This window comes from Hyposmocoma kahamanoa, unplaced genomic scaffold (genome assembly GCF_003589595.1).
Source record: "Hyposmocoma kahamanoa isolate Upper Pololo Valley unplaced genomic scaffold, ASM358959v1 190, whole genome shotgun sequence".
NCBI lineage: Eukaryota > Metazoa > Arthropoda > Insecta > Lepidoptera > Cosmopterigidae > Hyposmocoma > Hyposmocoma kahamanoa.
Window position 1 is genome coordinate 1,335,981 of NW_020653718.1, and position 20,284 is coordinate 1,356,264.

At 35.6% G+C, this 20,284-nt stretch overlaps 1 protein-coding gene and 1 long non-coding RNA gene across 2 annotated transcripts; both read left to right on the top strand.

The window, feature by feature from the left end:
- The first annotated feature begins 1,107 nt into the window (after positions 1–1,107).
- On the top strand, positions 1,108–8,796 carry LOC113226415. Its single transcript, XM_026459027.1, has 5 exons — positions 1,108–1,234; positions 3,859–3,891; positions 4,262–4,366; positions 5,086–5,307; positions 8,651–8,796. Exons 1-5 carry the CDS (start codon positions 1,169–1,171, stop codon positions 8,768–8,770), a joined length of 546 nt encoding a protein of 181 aa, XP_026314812.1. The 5' UTR covers positions 1,108–1,168; the 3' UTR covers positions 8,771–8,796.
- A 3,587-nt stretch (positions 8,797–12,383) lies between these two features.
- LOC113226319 lies at positions 12,384–16,850 on the top strand. The gene is made up of 4 exons (XR_003310087.1): positions 12,384–12,607; positions 13,017–13,121; positions 13,776–13,997; positions 16,815–16,850. It is a non-coding gene; the product is annotated as an uncharacterized LOC113226319 (long non-coding RNA).
- The last annotated feature ends 3,434 nt before the right edge of the window (positions 16,851–20,284 follow it).

Below are 20,284 nucleotides of genomic sequence, written 5' to 3' on the forward strand. Positions count from 1 at the left end.
CAGAGCGTCATTCACGCTTTAGTCTTCGTTTGTTCGACTGACAGCGAAGCAAGCAAAATTAGACAGTACTGCGATGACATTACAATTTAAATTCAACGTTTTAGCTTTTTCATATTCCTTTACATGTCACTACGTTTAAATAGGTTGACTTGGGACATTTTTTTCGTGGCTTTTGTATTAGACCCGTCGTCCATTTATTTGTAAGTCAATGTGGGATAGCGTCTGAGGTACCCTCTGTAGAATTGTTTTATACTAAATTGATGGAATATATGTTTATGTCATAGTAAGTTAATGTAATAACTGATTCCTGGCACATAATAGATAGTATGTGACCACTAGATGGCATTGTATTATACGGAATATTGGTGACAAATAGGTGGCGCTATTTAACTCCAAAATTTGTTTAATCCAAAGGAAAGGTTGACCAAATAACAAACCAAACGTAGATTCGTTTTATTTAGATCGTTAAAATTATTATTGACACATAATAAATTATTGCAACGTCTAAACTTAAGTATTTTCCGTTTCCGTTACATCCCACCTCTCTACTAAAAAGTAGGGTGGAGTGGAGAGACGGAGGTGGTGGAGTCGGCCGATGCTCGGTCGGTTTTGTTCTGTTCATGAGGCCGAAAGACAGTAGGAGTGAATTACTATACAGCCTTTTTAAATTAAGAATCTGTGATCAGCTGTTTTATAAATATAGCGATATTTCCGATCAACTTGGTATTATTTATAGATATATATAGAGATAGATATTTATCTAAGTATGTATATTCAACTACGAAGAGTGCTGTAACACCTCTTTCCAACAAGATAAGAATCATCAAAATCGGTAACATACATACAAAAAAACATAGTCGAATTGAGAACCTGCTCCTTTTTTGAAGTCGGTTAAAAATAGCTGTTGGGTACTCGTCACGACCTCTGGTGTACTAATAGGTACTAAATATCCGACTACACTGCCTTGTACCGCGATTAGCAGCCCTCTGGAGTTATTTAATGGTCCATGGTTACGATAAGTTTTGCGGTCAGACAGTACATGACCGCAACCTTAACAAATGAGCATTTTCACGGTTAGAATTAAAGTAACTGTGTATAATTACTTTTTGCCGCTTATGTGTTGTACGAAGATCAAATTTATACACATTTTATGGTTTAATACAGAAATATGTACTTGGAAAAAATGTTTACAGTGCTATTTATTATAACGACCAATGGCCTCAATGCAATAAAGGTGACGTAAGGACTTGTTATTTATGAATAACGGTATACAGGGTGTTTTTAAAATACTAACAACCTCGCAGGACCATATTACTAACATCATAGACAACAACTTTTGTTCCATAACTTTTAATAATTCATCACATTTTACTTTCATACAAAAATAAAAATATTTTTATCAAACATACTCGGTAATGTTTGCATTATTTTCAAAAAACGAACACGGAAAGTTTGTCATTTATGGTCCGTACGACTTCTTCCCGGCCAAGACCTGCAAAGTCAGTATGAAAACCTTAGAGGGTGGAAAAAATAAAGGAAAGGAGCTGCCTTAGCTACGGAATAAACGTCCCTACTTAAACCAAAAATGTCCACCACAAATGGCGGATTTAGTGTTGTACCATAATCATAGATACGTCAATATCGACATGCAAATGTATAGCTTGAATGTTGAAACTGTTGTTACTGTGTTTTATGTTTGCAAATTTGTGTAGTTTACTGTAATCAAAGTATGATTAATACTAGGCAAGTAATGAGCCATTTTAATCAAAATTAAATATAAAGTTATTTACCAACAAATGTAACGATGGAATTGCATTATCATGTAATCTAGTTAAATAATGAAATAATAAAAACTTCGTAGTGAATTGTTTCAATAACAGAATATCGATAATATGTCTGCTTACAAGAACAACACTATCTCAAAATAATCGTTATCAACAATCATCAAAATATACTAACAAACAGGTAATCTAAAGTAACCAAAGCAACATTCAGCAATACTTATGAATAAACTACTTTAATGGGTCTAATTACACGAGATATTTCGGCTATTGTATGATTTATAGGCAGAAAAATAACACATGCCGGTGTAATGAAACATTCGGTTGATTTCCGTTTTTTCTACTGCCGCATCCCTTAATGCTGCTGCGATGCATTTTTATCAATACTTAATTGTTCTCACTGTCAATATTTTTGTCCATTTCATTACAATTCATGCGAATATTTCACTAAAACATTTGGCCAAACATTGGTTTTGACATTTGATGTACTTCCCTTTGACAACCAGATACGGATGTCAAAGGGTACTCCAAAAATGGTAAAATGAGGACAATTGGCATTTAAGATGACGGTATTTTCGATTCCCGTGTTTGACATAAATCAATGTAGTGCTATCTCTTTTGGCTTACGACGGCACGCAGTAGTTAAATAACGACAATAAAATGTTTATGTTTTCACCATCTAAATGCATCATAATATATACATATAACGTCTGATTTATACATGTCAATATAACATGTCCTTTGGTTTCCATAGTCTAAGATGAAAATCCATTACTATCCACTTCACTAAACTTTCAAATCTACCTACTAATAATGAACTATGTAAACAGGCAAGAGAAAATCTCAAACAGCAAACTGCCAAATATTCGTAATTGCGTTGTAATTTATTCGTATTTTTTTAATTGCTCGGTAATTATTTTTATTCATACTTGATGAGATTTTACCTGTGATCCGGTATATTCTTAATTTTTCTATCAGCAGCGGGGAATTTCCTTCCCTTTGGAAGAAAGCTCTTATCACTCCTCTTCCCAAAAAAGCCAATCCTTTTAACTTTTCTGATTTCCGACCTATTTCTATACTTCCCTTTCTATCAAAGCTGCTAGAAAGACTAGTTAATAACCAAATTACTCCTTTTCTCATACGTAACAATCTTCTCAACCCCTTTCAATCCGGCTTCCGACCAGGACACAGCTCTTGTTAGGATCACTGATGACATTAGGTATAGTATGTCGTAACAGCAACTCATTGTAATGTCATTGCTTGATTTTAGCAATGCATTCAACAACGTTGATCTTGACATTTTGATTGCACTTTTACGCACTCTTAACATATCTCCAACGGTAATCTCTTGGTTTCATAGTTACCTGCATGGGCGTCGGCAATGTGTTCGTATTGATGAGAGATTCTCTTCTTGGTGTGACATCAGTGCCGGCATTCCACAGGACGGCGTTTTATCGTAGATTGTCTGCCAAGCAACCAGTACATATTCCTGTAATGAATGCCTAGTTCTTCTCGTTTTTTCTTGACGTGGGCTTAAATAAGAAAGTAAAAATTAAATTAATGGCTCACAAAGGTTGAAGGTTAAGTTTGTTTAGACCTCCTCCTCCAACTCCCACACTGCAAATCGTTCAGCCACCTTGGCCGTCATTGACGTAAAATGATGTGCACATGACACACAGTCAAGTTGCCCGGTAATGCTAGTAGCAGGAAGTGAAAGAATTCGTCCAGTGTAGTACTGCCACCTTACTTATTTATGCTACAAAGAAGTAATGTCAGCATTCCTGTGTTCCGGTTTTGAAGAGTAAGAGTGCTGGTGAAATTGCAGGCACATGGAACTTGTTAACTTATGTCTCAGAGTGACGGGCGCAGTGGTAGTGCCCCTCAGGTCTTTGCAATTTAAAACTCTAAGTGGCACTGTAACTGTTATGGACAGGCGTGAAGTTTACCATCAGACGCACGAATTGTTTGTCCTGTCACTTGATGTTATAAAGAAATATATATAATATGTAAATGACTACAAGCGAAAGCATTCATGAGATTTGAACTTTCTTTTTAAACTAGCACTGTTTGTTTCTAGGCTTATACTGTGGAAGAATGTAGGGTTATAAAGGTAAGAATAGACATAACTGCATTTGCGGAAGTGTACATTTAAAACCATTTTCTGAAATAAACTTTTTTTGAAAAAAACTATTGTTATGCACGTGGAATGAAACTAATTTTGCGTTTAAAAGGGATTTTTTTATTGTATTCAATTTATTGTTAGAAATTACGTACAAAGTCAACCGACACAAAATTGATGTTTATTCTAAAAGTTACTTGTAAAGTGAGAACTTTTTCTATTGTAACCCAGGAATGGTAAATAAATTTTTGTGGTTTATGACTAAAATTCCCAGAAAACAGTCAGTTTTCATTTTATAAATAAATTTTAGAACAACTAAACGAAAACATTATTGCAATTCAACATTTTTCAAACATTTTAGACATCAGTACAATGTTGCGTAATAAATGGACCACCGACAGATCCAGACACAATTGACGATGTAAGGAAATGTTTTGAGGACATTCCCAAAACGGATACACAAAATGTACGTAATATCGTCACTGTCTTCACTAACTGACGTACCTGACGTATTGTCAGATACGTCATATTAAATCTAGCCTTCGAAACGAATATGCTCCGCTTATTGTCGGGTTGACTTTTTATACACCATCGAGCTACACGTGCACATTATAAAAAAATATTATCAAAATGGATGTTCTATTGCGGCAATGTTGGGCGCGTAATAGACTGCCTCGGATTTTCCTGAACACTCACGAACAGCGGTGATAGTTTCAGCAGATCTTGTGGTACCTTGACGAACGGGTGTTGGCTGATGGTTCACTGAAGCGGTTGACTCGAATTTGCCCACCAAACGTTGAATAGTCTACTATGTAAACCGTAAAATGGGCACAACTTATGCATCGTTGCCGCAATAGAACACCCATTTTAATAATATTTTCTTTTAATTTGCACGTGTTACTTGACGTGCCATATGATCTGCCTTTAGTGACTGAAAAGTAAACACAGATTCGACAAAATCAGCCTCAACAACATGGCCGCTGTGGACGGTCAAAATCTACCAGTCCTTAATGGAAAACCCTTTAAAACCGTAAAGGAGACAAAAAATCATGGCGTCACGTGATTGCAATTAATTCGTTTATCAACTTTTTGCAGTAATTAGTTCGAAAGGTCGAACGATGATAACGAAAGTACAGATAATAAATGGGACCTTACAATCTTATTTAATGAGTTGTTAATTTTTAGTGTGACATCGACATATGTGTAGCACAGACAAAAGGTTATGTGACACCAGAAAACCAAATAAACAAGGAGGTATTAGACGAAGAAGTTGCTTATAGCTTTGATCATATACCGACTTTGCTGAAACCTGTAAAGGAAAATTGTGTCTATGGTGATTTGTCGAGATTTGGTTCAGCCTGTGAGTTCATTCTTACTAGGCGATGCATTCATTTACATATGATAGCGGTAAGTATAAAAACGTTTTGGTAAAGTGCAACCTAGTTGAGCCACAATTACATTAAAAATTATTGTCAATTTTTAAATTATTTTACAAAATTTTTTGTCGACATCGCCTCTTGCATTCACCTTCATATTCTTCACGATTTTCAGCCAGCTTCTTGAACTCTTTATAGTAACTCACTCTAACTTTCCCTTTTGTTTGCTCACACTGAATACGCTTCTCAATCTTCGTCTTCTTTTCGTTTCTTCTATATTCCCCTTTATCATTACCTTAATATTTTTTCATTACACGTAATATATGTTCAAATAATTTCCAAATATGCAGAGTAGCAGAGTTCCGAGAAATAATACACAAATCACAAAAATTTTATACGAGGCTGTCATTAAGTAAACCTTATGGTTAATAAGATTTTGCCATATTTTGTCAGTAGTAACATTTTCATTTGTCTCGCCATTCAGCAATTTGATCAATTACCAACAGAAAACCATCTAACAAAATTAATTAGAGCAGTCGCAAGTTCATAATGACGTGCGTTTTCATTATTTAAGTTAATCGATACTATCTTCTATTACAAAAAGGTGTTATTTAATAAACTCATTTTATTGGAAGGATAATAGTTTTAACATTGAAAGTAGATTAAAAATTAAAGTCTTAATTTTTTTTAAGGAACATCATTTTAAAAACAAGTAAAATAAAGGACTTAACTATCTTATTCTAGTATTTTTCTATTATATTAATATGACGACTATTTGTAATCGACAAATACTTGAACAAAAATTATTTTATTTAAAATCGATTAATTGAATGGAATACGCGTAAACACGCGTTCAATCAATCGATTTAGAGCGAGCGGAAGGAGATTTCCATACTAAATAGTTTTTGTGACGTCATAGTGGGTACAAGAAATGTGGTACGCTTGGTTTTCATAAATTTTCATAAATTGGTGTTCTTGCGGCGTCTATCTAGATATATGTCTGTGAGGATAACCGTAGAAATGCAATCGTTAAATCGATTAATACGATTGATATAACTATAGACAAGTAGAAGAATAGATTAATTTCATACAAAGTACTGATGATAGATCATTACATTACGGAAAATCTTAACATCACGATTCAAGAATTGCGTTTTCTATGCCAGTGCCATCTAGTGGTAAACTACCAGTTGGAACTATTGTTACAAAACACTGGCCATGGTTATTACATTAGGGAAAATCTTAACATCGCTATTGAGAAATTGTGTTTTCCACGGAAGAATTTATGTGGTCTGTGGTGTTTTCTATGCCAATTTCACTTAGCGGTAAACTTCGGAACTATCGTTACAAATGTTGCTAAAGTTATTGTGTTACATTAGTACATACTTGTTTATCAAAACCGGTAGCAGTTAGTTTTCAAACGAGAAAATATCTTAAAAATGATTTATTCCATAGCTAAAATAAGTTTACACTTGAAAACGTCATTTTTGTAGCTACTGCTCGTTCATTATCATAAATAACACGATAGAGATATGGTTTTAGAATTAGACAGCAAACTTATAAAATCTAAAGATAAAGTAGCCCAAGCTTTTGAATCGTTCTTTTCGGAAATTGCTGTGAACACTACAGAATCATTAAATTCCTCCCCTTCACTTGCTATTGATCTCCTAAAGGAAAATGTTAACGTTTGTGGCAGTTTATTTAATTTCCGTCATGTTAATCCACAAGACATCATAAAAGCTTTTAAATCAATACTGTTAAAAAAACTGAAGATCTCTGGGGCATATCAACTAAAGTTATAGACTCAGTTATTGATTTAATTTCCCCACATTTAGCTATAGCTTTCAATAGGTGCGTTGAAGAAGGTGTTTTTCCCGATTTAATGAAATACAGCAAGGTTATTCAAAAGCGGTAGGAAAAATGATCCTAGCAACAATAGGCCCATTTCAATTTTACCAGCTTTAAGTAAAATATTCAAAAAGGTTATGCTAACTCAATTACTGTCCTATTTCGGTAGGAATCATATTTTTCATAGTCAACAATACGGGTTTACTAGTAATAGATCGACTAGCGATACGAGGGTAGCGTTACTAAAACACATCTTTGATGCATGGAAAAGGTCCCAGAACGCTATTAGTGTGTTCTGTGATCTCTCAAAGCATTTGATTGCGTTGATCATATTACTCTTATTAGGAAGCTGGAACATTACGTCTCTCATTACGTTGTCTCGTCATATCTCAATGGTAGAATTTAGAAAGTAGACATAAATAGAGTGACTTCTTTGGGTACTCCGGTAAAAATGGGTGTTCCAAAGGGCTCAATTCTTGGACCTTTCCTATTTCTGATTTATATGAATGATCAGCCATTCTTTGTTAAGGACCATTGCGAAATAGTGTTGTTTGCTGATGACACATCCTTGATTTTTAAAACAGACAGACATGACATTAGCTATGACCATATTAATGATACCCTCTCTAATGTAGTTTATTGGTTTAATGCTAACAATTTATTGCTTAATGCCAAGAAGACAAAATGTGTTAAATTTGAATTACCTAACGTAAAATCGACTAGTCCGAGCACAGGAATAAACGGAGAAAAGTTAGACTTTGTAAATAAAGCAGTCTTCTTGGGAGTGACCTTATATAAACTTATGTAAACTTCAATAGTTTCCACATATATCTTCCCTGGCCAGCAGATTAAGCTCCGCTGCATACGCAGTCCGCAGAATACGTGAGCTACCGATGTTAGTACTGCTAGACTAGTTTACTTTAGTTACTTCCATAGTATAATGTCCTACGGGATTCTCATGTGGGGTAAAGCGGCAGATATTCAAACCACATTGGTATTGCAAAAACGAGCGATTCGTTCTGTGTACCGTCTAAGCTCTCGGGTTTCTCTCAGAGAAAAGTTTAAGGAGACTGGTATCATGACTGTGGCATCACAGTACATTTACTTAAAAATTTTATATGCCCGTAAAAATATACATTTCAATAAGAAAGAAGATTTCCATAATATTAACCTTAGAGCTAAGTCCAAACTCTTTGTACCACGATTTCGTTTATATAAACAACTCTTTTATGGGGAACTGCATACGTTTTTACAATAAGATTCCGGAGCATATACTCGTATTAAGTTTATCATTTCCTAAGTTTAAAAACTACATTAAAAATATTTTGGTCGAAAAATCATATTACTAAATTGAAGACCACGTGTTAGATAAAGATGCATGGCACTATAACCACAACAAAAACAATGCAATTATATTGCATCTTTCTTTATTATATCTTGTTCACGAAATTATTATGAATTTGTATATTAATTGATGTGCTTTGATGTTACCACAATAAAAATATTCAACTGTGGATTTGTTTTAGTTCTGCCCGGAATGGAAAAGTGACGAAATGTGCGAGTATCGACAGACAAGAGCACTAAAGTGCGTTGAAGAGATGGACAACTACACCCAAGCTGACATGGACAAGTTTTGGGGAAATTAATGGTTATCAAGCATAACAGCATAACAGCAAACAGATTACTTTGTGACAAATACTGTAAAACTGTAAAACAAAAAACAGATTTTTTTTTATCACTGATTGTTTTATAATAATATAACATATAATATTTTAGTAACAGTCGAGCACCGTGTGAAAGAGTTCTTCCAGTGAAGTACTGCCTTACCTATTTCTGTCGCCAAGCAGCAATGCGTTCTGGTTTTGAAGGGTAAGAGTGCTGGTGAAATAACAGGCACATGGGATTTGTCAACTTGTATCATGTCGCAGGGTGACAGGCGCAGTGGCATTGTCCCTCAGGTCTTTGCGATTTAAAGCTCTGCAACCTGTATGGACAGGCGCGTCGCTTAACACCATTCGCTCGACTTGTTCGTCCTGTCATTTTCTATTAGAAAAAGTAATATTAAATTTTCTTTATTTAAACATCATAGATCCATTTGTTAAAAAGGACGAAAACTTACATACTAATTATTAATACAAAGATCGAAAACACTTACAAAAAATTCCTTTGACCCGGCCGGATTCGAACCGACGTCTTCTAGCAAACCGTGGCAGACGCTATGCCAACTAAGCCACGGAACGAACCAGCGGACCTCACGAATTTTTCCATGTGCTTGTTGTCGAATCTTTGTATTTGGTTGTCAACGACTTTTTAGCCATAGCTCCATCTATGAGAAGTCTATGAAAGTATATCGTCACCCATTTTAATAACTTACATACTATTTAATAAACATTAATCGAAGTGTCAGATCAACACACCAATAAATTACATAAGCATACCTTGCACCAATTTATATGTTTAGGATGCTGTTAGAGCTGTTCCTAGTCCCCTGCAGTGAGGATGCTGTCTTCTTCCTAATCATTGCATAAAAAATGTCAGTTTGCATTTCTACAAAGACCCCGAATCCGTTATTATATAGAATGCGGAGAGCGTTGAACGAATTCTTAGTCTACTTTTTCTTATTGAATCGATGGCATTAGTGCAAATTTTTAAGAACATTCTCTATTTGATCCGAGAACTTATTTCAATGTTGCTTCTTTGTTGGTTCTATGGTTCTACTTTCATACTTCTTCTTATCATATCGATGACATCCACTACAATGCTTGCCATCTTGGTCATAATAATATAGGTGCACGCAAGCCGGCACAGAGACATTATCAGTCAGGTCCAGAAGGGTCTGGATCTGGAGGGATCTGGGAAGATCAGCACGTTTACACAGACTTCGTCCGGTTCTCAAAAGGGGCATAATAACAATCATTCCAATGTGTTATGTGAAAATGTCGCTGGTTCAAAAGTATACATAAAGAAAATTTTAATTTTAGTTTTAAGGCCTTGTGTACCATATGAAGACACTAAATATATATTCAGTATTGAATATTGAAAGTTATTAATATTGCAATACATATGGCGCACTATAAATTTCCGGAACTGGCCACTTATATAAACAATATTTAAAAGGTATTTTAAAGGTACAACATTTGAAAATGGAACTCTTTGGCTGTAGAATACCGTTTGTTTCATCTGACTGTCACTTGTTTTTACATTGTGGCGTCATTTTACAAATTGGTTGTCTACATCATCATGAATTTAACTCGTGAAAATTTTCGTAGTATGTTTTACTACGACTTTAAGTGCAATTTAACACCTCAGCGGAGCTTCGCTCGACTTCAATCTGCTTTCTGGGTCTTTCGAGATAAGTCGAAACCAACCAAAGTGGCGCGCGTGCAAAGTGCCTCTAAGCGTACGTACATTAAGCCGTATATTACCCACCACACAGCTGTTACGAGATCACGGGCAATTCCAGCCCAGATCCAGCTATCATGACTACGATATCTATCTTAATTTTAATTTTAGATGTAGCCAACCCAAAGGCTGCCTTTCTACAAAAGATGTGCTAGGTAGCTAGGTGGTGAGAGGATGTACGTGGTCGTGTTACGGACTCTGTTCAGTTATGTGCGGGCGGGTTACGGTGTGGTGGAGTGAGCGGTGGCGATGTGTCAGTCAGTGTCAGTTAGTGTCATACTTTACGTAGCTCTAGTTTCCTACACCGTTTTGCACTCATTCCTCGCACACATCTCTCACTATTTTGTATGTCCGAATACTTAGCTCCGCTAACCCTTTTCTACCGGAGATGCGCTAAAAGAGGCTAGGAATATGAAGTAATCCAACTGGCGGATTTTTTCCTCGCACACCACTTCGCTACGTCGCACATCTCTGGTGGAAAGGGAGCCTTAGCCTGGTTAAAGTTGATTCAGTGCACAAAATGTAAACTTAAATTTTATCAAGTGAAAACAAAAACACAATTTATCAATATCAAGCAATGTGTTAGTTAATATTTTACATTTATTTAGCTACACTTAGTACTGTAAAAGATAATTTCGTATTAATCATTGATAAATAAATTAATTCCAATTGATCGTAGCGAAATAAAACCTACCACCAAAATATTTTCCCGGCTATACATGTTATTACTACCTAATACCTACCAAAGACTAATCTAAAAAGTTTCAGACAGTACAAGAAAAACTTAGAATATGATTATTGATAAATCTATTATATTGAAAAGTCACAGAACAAAAGTTGTTGTTTATGATGTTAGTAATGTAGTCCTGGGAGGTTGTTTGTTTTTTTAAAATATAACCCTGAAAAAGGAATAAGAAACTCACGTTTTTATTGACGATTTCGATAGTTCAACAATTTACACTGTGAGCGCTGAGTGAACAAGTCCCAGATATTTTTCGAAACCGGTTCTGATCTGGATGTTCTGAGGAGTGCTTCGGGGTGAATTTCCCACTCAGGGCCTGTAGTTTCATTTCCCGTCCGACATCCGTCCGAAACAATTACTGTCAAATATACAATACTTGTACCAAATTAAGAAAAGCATGACGCGAACGAAGCTTTTTTTTTACTACTTGGTACAGTCGATGTCCTAAGATATCTGACCCCTCACCGACCGCGACCCCTGCAGCGCGGGTACCATGGACACATATATCGACACACAAATTACACCCAAACTTACGAGGGAAATAGATGTATAATAATTGTATAGTTATATCATATATTAGTTAAATAGTTATATTTATTTATTTTGTACAACTTACACTTACAATATAACTTATATATTTACATAGATATTTCATTTAATTATAAGACACCATTACAGTACATCATAAATACATTACAATATAGCCAAATACAAGACTAGTAAGTAATTTACATTTCACGCAATCTCATAAATAAACATATTAAACTAAGAATTCACCCACTGGCAATTTTTTTATCATCTAGTAAGACGAAGACACTTATAATGTAATCTTTTTGTTCAGTGTCACTGGCACTATTTGCACCTTGGCCGTCATTGACGTAAAATGATGTGCACATGACACACAGTCAAGTTGCACGGTAATGCTAGTAGCTGGAGAATACCTTGTGAAAGAACTCGCCAGTGAAGTACTGCCACCTTACCTATTTCTGCTGCCAAGAAGAAATGTCAGCATTACTGTGTCCCGGTTTTGAAGGGTAAGGGTGCTGGTGAAATTGCAGGCACATGGGACTTGTTATCTTATGTCTCGGTGTGACGGGCGCTGTGGTAGTGCCCCTCAGATCTTTGCAATTTAAAGCTCTGAGTGGCACTGTAACTGTTATGGACAGGCGTTTAGTTTACCATCGGACGCACGACTTGTTCGTCCTGTCACTTGATGTTACAAATAAAAATAATATGTAAATGACTACAAGCGAAAGCATTCATGAGATTTGAAATTTCTTTTTGAACTAGCGCTGTTTGTTTCTAGGGTTATTCTGTGGAAGAATGTATAGTTATAAAGGTAAGAATAGACATAACTGCATTTGCGGAAGTGTACATTTGAAATCATTTTCTGAAATAAACTTTTTTAATACATAATATTTAGTTCTTTAGGTTTTCTCTATTGCTATGCATGTGGAATGAAACTAATTTTGCGTTTAAAAGGGATTTTTTATTGTATTCAATTTATTGGTAGAAATTATGTACAAAGTCAACCGACACAAAATTGATGTTTTTTTCTAAAATTTACTTGTAAAGTGAGAACTTTTTCCATTGTAACCCAGGAATGGTAAATAAAATTTTGTGATTTATGACTCAAATTCCCAGAAAACAGTCAAAGAATTTCATTTTGAAAATAAATTTTAGAACGACTATTTTTTTACAAAAAAACGAAAATATTTTTACAATTCAACATTTTTCACACATTTTAGTCATCAGTACAATGTTGCGAAATAAATGGACCACCGACAGATCCAGACACAATTGCAGATATAAGGAAATGTTTTGAGGGCATTCCCAAAACGGATACAGAAAATGTACGTAATATCGTCCCTGTCTTCACTAACTGATGTACCTGACGTATTGTTAGATACGCATATTAAAGCCTAGCCTTCGAAACGAATATGCTCCGCTTATTGTCGGGTTGACTTTTTATACACCATCGAGCTACACGTGCAAATTATAAAAAAATATTATCAAAACGGATGTCCTATTGCGGCAATGTTGGACACGTAATAGACTGCCTCGGATTTTCCTGAACACTCACGAACCGCGGTGATGTTTTCGGCAGATCTTCTTCGACTCGCAGGTCTACTATGTAAACCGTAAAACGGGCGCAACTTATGCATCATTGCCGCAATAGAACACCCATTTTGATAATATTTTCTTTTAATTTGCACGTGTTACTTGACGTGTCATATGATCTGTCTTTAGTGACTGAAAAGTAAACACAGATTCGACAAAATCAGCCTCAACAACATGGCCGCTGTGAACTGTCAAAATCTACCCGTCCTTAACGGAAAACCCTTTAAAACCCTAAAGGAGACGAAAAATCATGGCGTCATTTGAATGTAATTAATTCGTTTATAAACTTTTTACAGTAATTAGTTCGAAAGGTCAAACGATGACGACGAAAAGACAGACAATAAATGGGACATTACAATCTTATTTAATGAATTATAAATTTTTAGTGTGAAGTCGACATATGTATAGCACAAAGAAAAGGTTATATGGCACCAGGAAGACAAATAAACAAGGATGTATTAGACGAAGAAATGACTCATAGCTTTGGTCATATACCGAATTTGCTGAAACTTGTAAAGGAAAATTGTGTCTATGGTAATTTGTCAAGATTTGGTTCAGCCTGTGAGTTCATTCTTACTAGGCGATGCATACATTTACATATGATAGCGGTAAGTATAAAAACGTTTTGGTAAAATACAACCTAGTTGAGCCACAATGGCATTAAAAATTATTGTCAATTTTTTAATTATTTTACAGAATTTTTTGTACTTGCCATCAACTTATTGAAGAGCCATGCTCTTGTCGATATAACCTTCTGCATTCACCTTAACATTCGTTATGATTTTCAGTCAGTTTCTTGAACTCTTTATAGTAACTCAGTCTGAACTTCTCTTTTGTTTGCTCACACTGAGTACACATCTCAGTCTTCCTATTCTTTTCGTTTCTTCTATATCCCAAATTCTAGGCCCAAATCAATGAAATCGATTTTAAGAATTCTATGTTATATTTTTTTAAATTATCATTAGAGACCACATCGACATTTGAGAGTTAATACTTAGGATCGTAATCAGGTCTGAATCGATCAATTGCATGGTTTTTTTTTTGCATTGCATTTAACGTAAAGATAAGAAAATGGCCTGGTAATTTTCCTAAATATTTAGTTAGGTTCTAGCACAGATAATATAATATTTTACTAGTACAGATACCCAATCTCATACAAAGAAATGTCGCACTCGTAACCCAGCTGATTTTGATTCTTAACGCTGATCACTGGATGGCACCAAGTAAACCCGCGATGCGATTGTAATAATATTCAAAAAGGGCAACAAATGGCAGCTATTACATTATTGTCAAGGTTATTGCTCTTGTTCAGGCGGTTATTATAATATACAATAACATATAATAAAATCGCAAAGAAGCTGAGGCAGTTACTTTTAATATTTTAAATAAAAAGTTAGTGCTAAAACGTTACTTACTTTGAAGAAAAAATTCACAGAAGTACCATCCATATAATTGATTGCAAATTAACAAATCAAAAAAATATTATTGAGAAACCTTCGATGTGTTATTTTTTCAACGCTAACGCTAGTTAAATGTATTCACCAATTTTCGTAATTGTAAATGAATTTGAATTTTAATATTCCTAAAGCGTTGTTTAAATAGTTTTGCACATTGACTTACAATTATATGGACGTCGCGTCCGCGCTAAAAAGTGTCCGAACTTATAGGGCGTTAAAATCGTATACAGAGCGTCTTTCACGCTTTAGTCTTCGTTTGTTCGACTGACAGCGAAGCAAGCAAAATTAGACAGTACTGCGATGACATTACAATTTAAATTCAACGTTTTAGCTTTTTCATATTCCTTTACATGTCACTACGTTTAAATAGGTTGACTTGGGACATTTTTTTTGTGGTTTTTGTAAATGATTTAATCCATAGCTAAAATAAGTTTACACCTGAAAACGTCATTTTTGAAGCTACTGCTCGTTCATTGTGCTGACTTCCCTGAGAAGAATGAGCAAGCATTTTAGTTATTATATAATTTTAATTATTTTATATAATTTTAATACATGCTCCGGAATCTTATTGTAAAAACATTCCTAAATATATAATTCCCCATTAAAGAAGCGTAAGGGTACCGGTGAAATTACAGGCACATGGGACTTATCAACTTATGTCTCAGGGTGATGGGCGCCGTGGCAGTGCCCCTCAGATCTTTGCAATTTAAAGCTCTGAGTGCCACTGTCATTGTTAAGGACAGGTGTGTAGCTTACCATCACGGACACGACTTGTTCGTCCCGTCACTTGATATTATAAAAGAAAGAAGAATCGTTTGCCTTATTTAAACGAAACCGTGGTACTATGAGTTTCAATTTTAGATTAGAAAAGGTTAATATTATTCAGTTATCATCTTTCTTAATTAAATTATGTACTTATTCCAATCAATGATGGCGTGGTAGGGAAGAGTGTAAAAAAAGTGCACTTGTTCCCGCCACAGGGGACAGCTGGTAGGAACTAGTGGAACAGGCCTATTTTTACGGGTATACAAAATATTTGAGTAAAATGTACAGTGATGCCATAGTCATAATACCAGTTTCCTTAAACATTTCTCTGAGAAAAAATGCAACACAAATATGGTTTGTGTATCTATCTGCGCTTCACCCCACATGACAATAATAAAGTAAGATTATAATGTAATAATAGTTCAACGCAATTTAAAGGCGGTTTATGATTTTAGTCACAATGAATAGAATATGTACCTACGTTGGTAAGATATATACTTGTTTATCAAACATGATTTCTTTTAATTGTCTCAAAGAAATCTGCCTTACGAATGAGCAGTCGAGTTTAATCAATATGACGATTTCAAATGTAATTTGGTTACCTATGAAATGAAGATTATATGACTTTGACTTAAAACTCTCATTGCTTCGTTTTTTGTATCAGTAAGCACGAAGATGATAATATATTAATTACCACTTCGGCTTGCACCCTTGTACCAAGGGAAAGGGCTCATTCGTGGTAATGCATACGCGTCCAAAAAAGATCGGGCCGATGCGCGACGACGAGTTGTCATTCTGTAATTGGTTGATCATTCATATGAAAAGGGCGGGGCCAGTGTGTGGTTGTCGGTGGTCGTTGACCTTTCAAGGAAGTCTTTAAAATCTTGAACCGTGTGAGGTCGTCTTTACGTTCCACGTGTAAATGAATCACTTACCTACTTATAAGAAGGATAATTAATAATGACATATTCTCTTAAATTACAAAATATATTACTATTAGTAACTAAGAAATCCAATATTACATTCAGATTCGTGTACACTAATAGAAAGATAAAAGCACTATAACCACAACAAAACCATTAAATTATATTGTATCTTTCTTTATTATATCTTGTTCACTACATAATTATGAATTTGTATATAAATTGACGTGCTTTGATGGTTACCACAATAAAAAATATTCAACTGTGGATTTGTTTTTAGTTCTGCCCGGAATGGAAAAATGAGGAAAAGTGCGAGAATCGAAAGGAAAAAGCAGTAAAATGCGTTGAAGAGATGGGCAAGTACAGCCAAGCGGACATGGAAAAGTTTTGGGGAAAATAATGATTATCAAGCATAACAGCAAACAGATTACTTTGTGCCAAATACTGTATTTGTTTGTGTATTTAGAAATTAAAACAAAAAACAGTTTAATTTTTTTGTAATACACTAATTGTTTTATGATAATATAATATATAATATGTTAGTAACAGTAGACCACCTTGTGAAAGAGTTGGTCCCGTGAAGTACTGCCTTACGTATTTCTGCCGCTAAGCAGTAATGCGTTCCGGTTTTGAAGGGTAAGAGTGCTGGTGAAATAACAGACATATGGGATTCGTCAACTTGTATCATATCACAGGGTGACAGGGTGACAGGCGCAGTGGCAGTGTCCCTAAGATCTTTGCGATTTAAAGCTCTGCAACCTGTATGGACAGGCGTGTCGCTTTACGTTATCTGGACTACAAAACTAAACAATTTTCATCAGGTTATGAGCATAGGTGTACTAGGTATCATTTTTTGCCGCTTCGTATCCGTCGAGACATTAGTGACGTCAGTTTTCTGATGGGGATCGCCAACGGTAAGATTGATTATCCGGAATTTTTGTCACACATAAACCTGCGCACAAACTTGTTGCATTACAGATGTCGACCACCTCTGCAAGTGCCGTTTGCGAGCACTAATTATAGGCAAAATACGTACACGGTGTTTTGAGACTTTATAACAATGCGACAGTAAATCATTCTGAGTTTGATTTGTTTTGTTCAAGCATAGACACAGTCAGGCGTGAAATGACCAAACGTCACTTTGACACATCACGTGACTGGCGATGAATACACTGGTTTGTTCGTTTAATTCTTAGACTGTTTTTCTTTTACCATCCTCTAAGGTTTAATTGTATATTAATAGTAATTTTTTATTTTATTTTTTAAATTTATTGACTGCGTTATTTGTTTTCTCCTGTAATCTCTTTTTGGCTTGCTAAGCACTTTATATTGTTTCATGTTGGTGGAAATTCGTAAATGGCATTGGATTACTCATATTTAAGTTTACTATAATTGTATTATTTGTCCGTGAATTTTCCTAAAATGTATAAATAAAAAAATAAAATAATAAAATAACACCATTCGCTCCACTTGTTCGTCCTGTCATTTTCTATAAAAAAAAAATAATATTAAATTTTCTTTATTTAAACATCATTGATCCATTTGTTAGAAAGAACGAAAACTTATGTAATTGAACAATTAGAAAAAATTTCTTCGATCTGGCCGGATTCGAACCGTCTTCTAGCAAACCGTGCTAGACGCTATGCCACGCAACAAACCAGCGGGCCTCACGAATTTTTCCATGTGCTTGTTGTCGGATGTTTGTATTTGGTTATCAATGACTTTTTAGCTGTAAGGCTTGATTGATATCGCGTAGACGCTATGCGACGCGGCGCGGGCTGCATTCAAGCGAGCAATGCAAGACAAATTTTGACCTCAACAAAAAGCAACATTTCATTAAACAATCTAATGAAAACGAAGATGCAGTAACTGACGGCGGGCTGCAGAGAGCTGCGGTAGGCGCACTTTATAAAATGCAATATACTATAGAACATATATTTTCCACATAATAAAGTATACATTTCTTCAAACAACAAAAAACAAAAAAGAAAAGCCGCGCTGCGTTGCCTACGACAGGTAACTATCGGCGACTTGTTCCGCCTCCAGCAATGCAAAGTGTAACTTAGCTTCTCAACAATAAGGTACATTTTTTTGAAAGGCTTATTACGTGGTAGATGCAATGTAGTATAGAATTTCACATTTACTAAACAAAGTCGATATTTCTTTGAAAGCAAAGCAAAAAGCAGCGCTGCGTTGGCCTGTGCCGCCGACTGTCACCTACCGTGGCGCGGCTTTTCTCTTTTGATAGAAGCAATAAACACTTTATTCAGTAGATAATATGTTCTATATTATAATGCATATTATAAAGTGCGCCTGGAGTAGCTCGAAATCTCCCGCGGCCGCTTGCTGCCGCCTCTACTATCGTCGTGTTTAAGCAGTTTGTAGATTATTGATGCAAATAATATTGCATTGCATTACCGGTAGAACCAATTTCGGAAATGTACTTTTCTAAAGTGCTTAGGTGTGCTGGATAGTGCCCCGGAGCGAACTTCGTAGTCGTATGTTCCGAGTTCGACTCCCGGTAGAACCAATTTGAAAATGAACTTTTCTAAAGTGTTTTTGCCTAGGTGTTCTGGGTAGTGCCTCGGAGCGAACTTTGTAGCTCTTGGTTCCGGGTTCGACACCCGGTAGAACCAATTTTGAAAATGAACTTTTTGTAAAGTGTTTTTAGCCGCCTAGGTATTTTGGGTAGTGCCGTGAAGCGAACTTCGTAGTCTTATGTTCCGAGCTCGACTCCCGGTAGAACCAATTTCGAAAATGAACTTTACTAAAGTGGTTTTTGCCTAGGTGTTCTGGGTAGTGCCGCGAAGTGAATTCCGTAGCTCTTGGTTCCGGGTTCGATTCCCGGTAGATGCAATTTGGGAAATGAACTTGAGAATAGTTCATTTTCAAAATTGGTTCTACCGGGAAACTTGAGAATAGTTCATTTTCAAAATTGGTTCTACCGGGAATCGAACCCGGAATCAAGAGTTACGGAAATCAGTCCGCGGCACTACTCAGAACACCTAGGCTAATACCATTTTTTTTAAAAATCATGTTCAAAATTGGTTTTACCGGGAATCGAGGCCGCAACCAAGAACTACGGAACTCACTCCGCGGCATTACCCAGAGCACCTAGGCCAAAACCACGTTAGAAAAGTATACATTTCCAAAATTGGTTCTACCGGTAATGAAACCCGGGATGTTCTCATCCACGCAATATTATTTGCATATAATCTACATATTGCTTAAACACGACCACTCATCCATAAAGTAGATGCAGCAAGAGGTCGAGCTTTGCCGGGCGCACTTTATAATATGCATTATAATATAGAACATATTATCTACTTAATAAAGTATATATTGCTCAAAAGAGATTTTGCTTGGCTTTCAAAGAAATATCGACTTTGTTTAGTTTATTTTATATATAATATTATATACTACATTGCATCTACCACGCAATCTGCCTTTCAAAGAAATCTATCTTATTGTTGAGAAGCTAAGTTACACTTTGTATTGTCAGAGGCGATTCAAGTGGGCGGAGTCGTGAAACACGACGCGTCACGAGGCTTGATTCTTTTGTTTTTTGTTGTTTGAAGAAATGTATACTTCATTAAATAAAGAATATGTTCTATAGTATATTGCATTTTATAAAGTGCTCCTGCCACACCTCTCTGCAGCCCGCCGCCCCTTGAAGGAGCTTCGTTTTCATGTGTTTGTTTAATGAAATCTTGCCTTATTTTGTAGACGATAAAGTTAAAGTTGCATTGC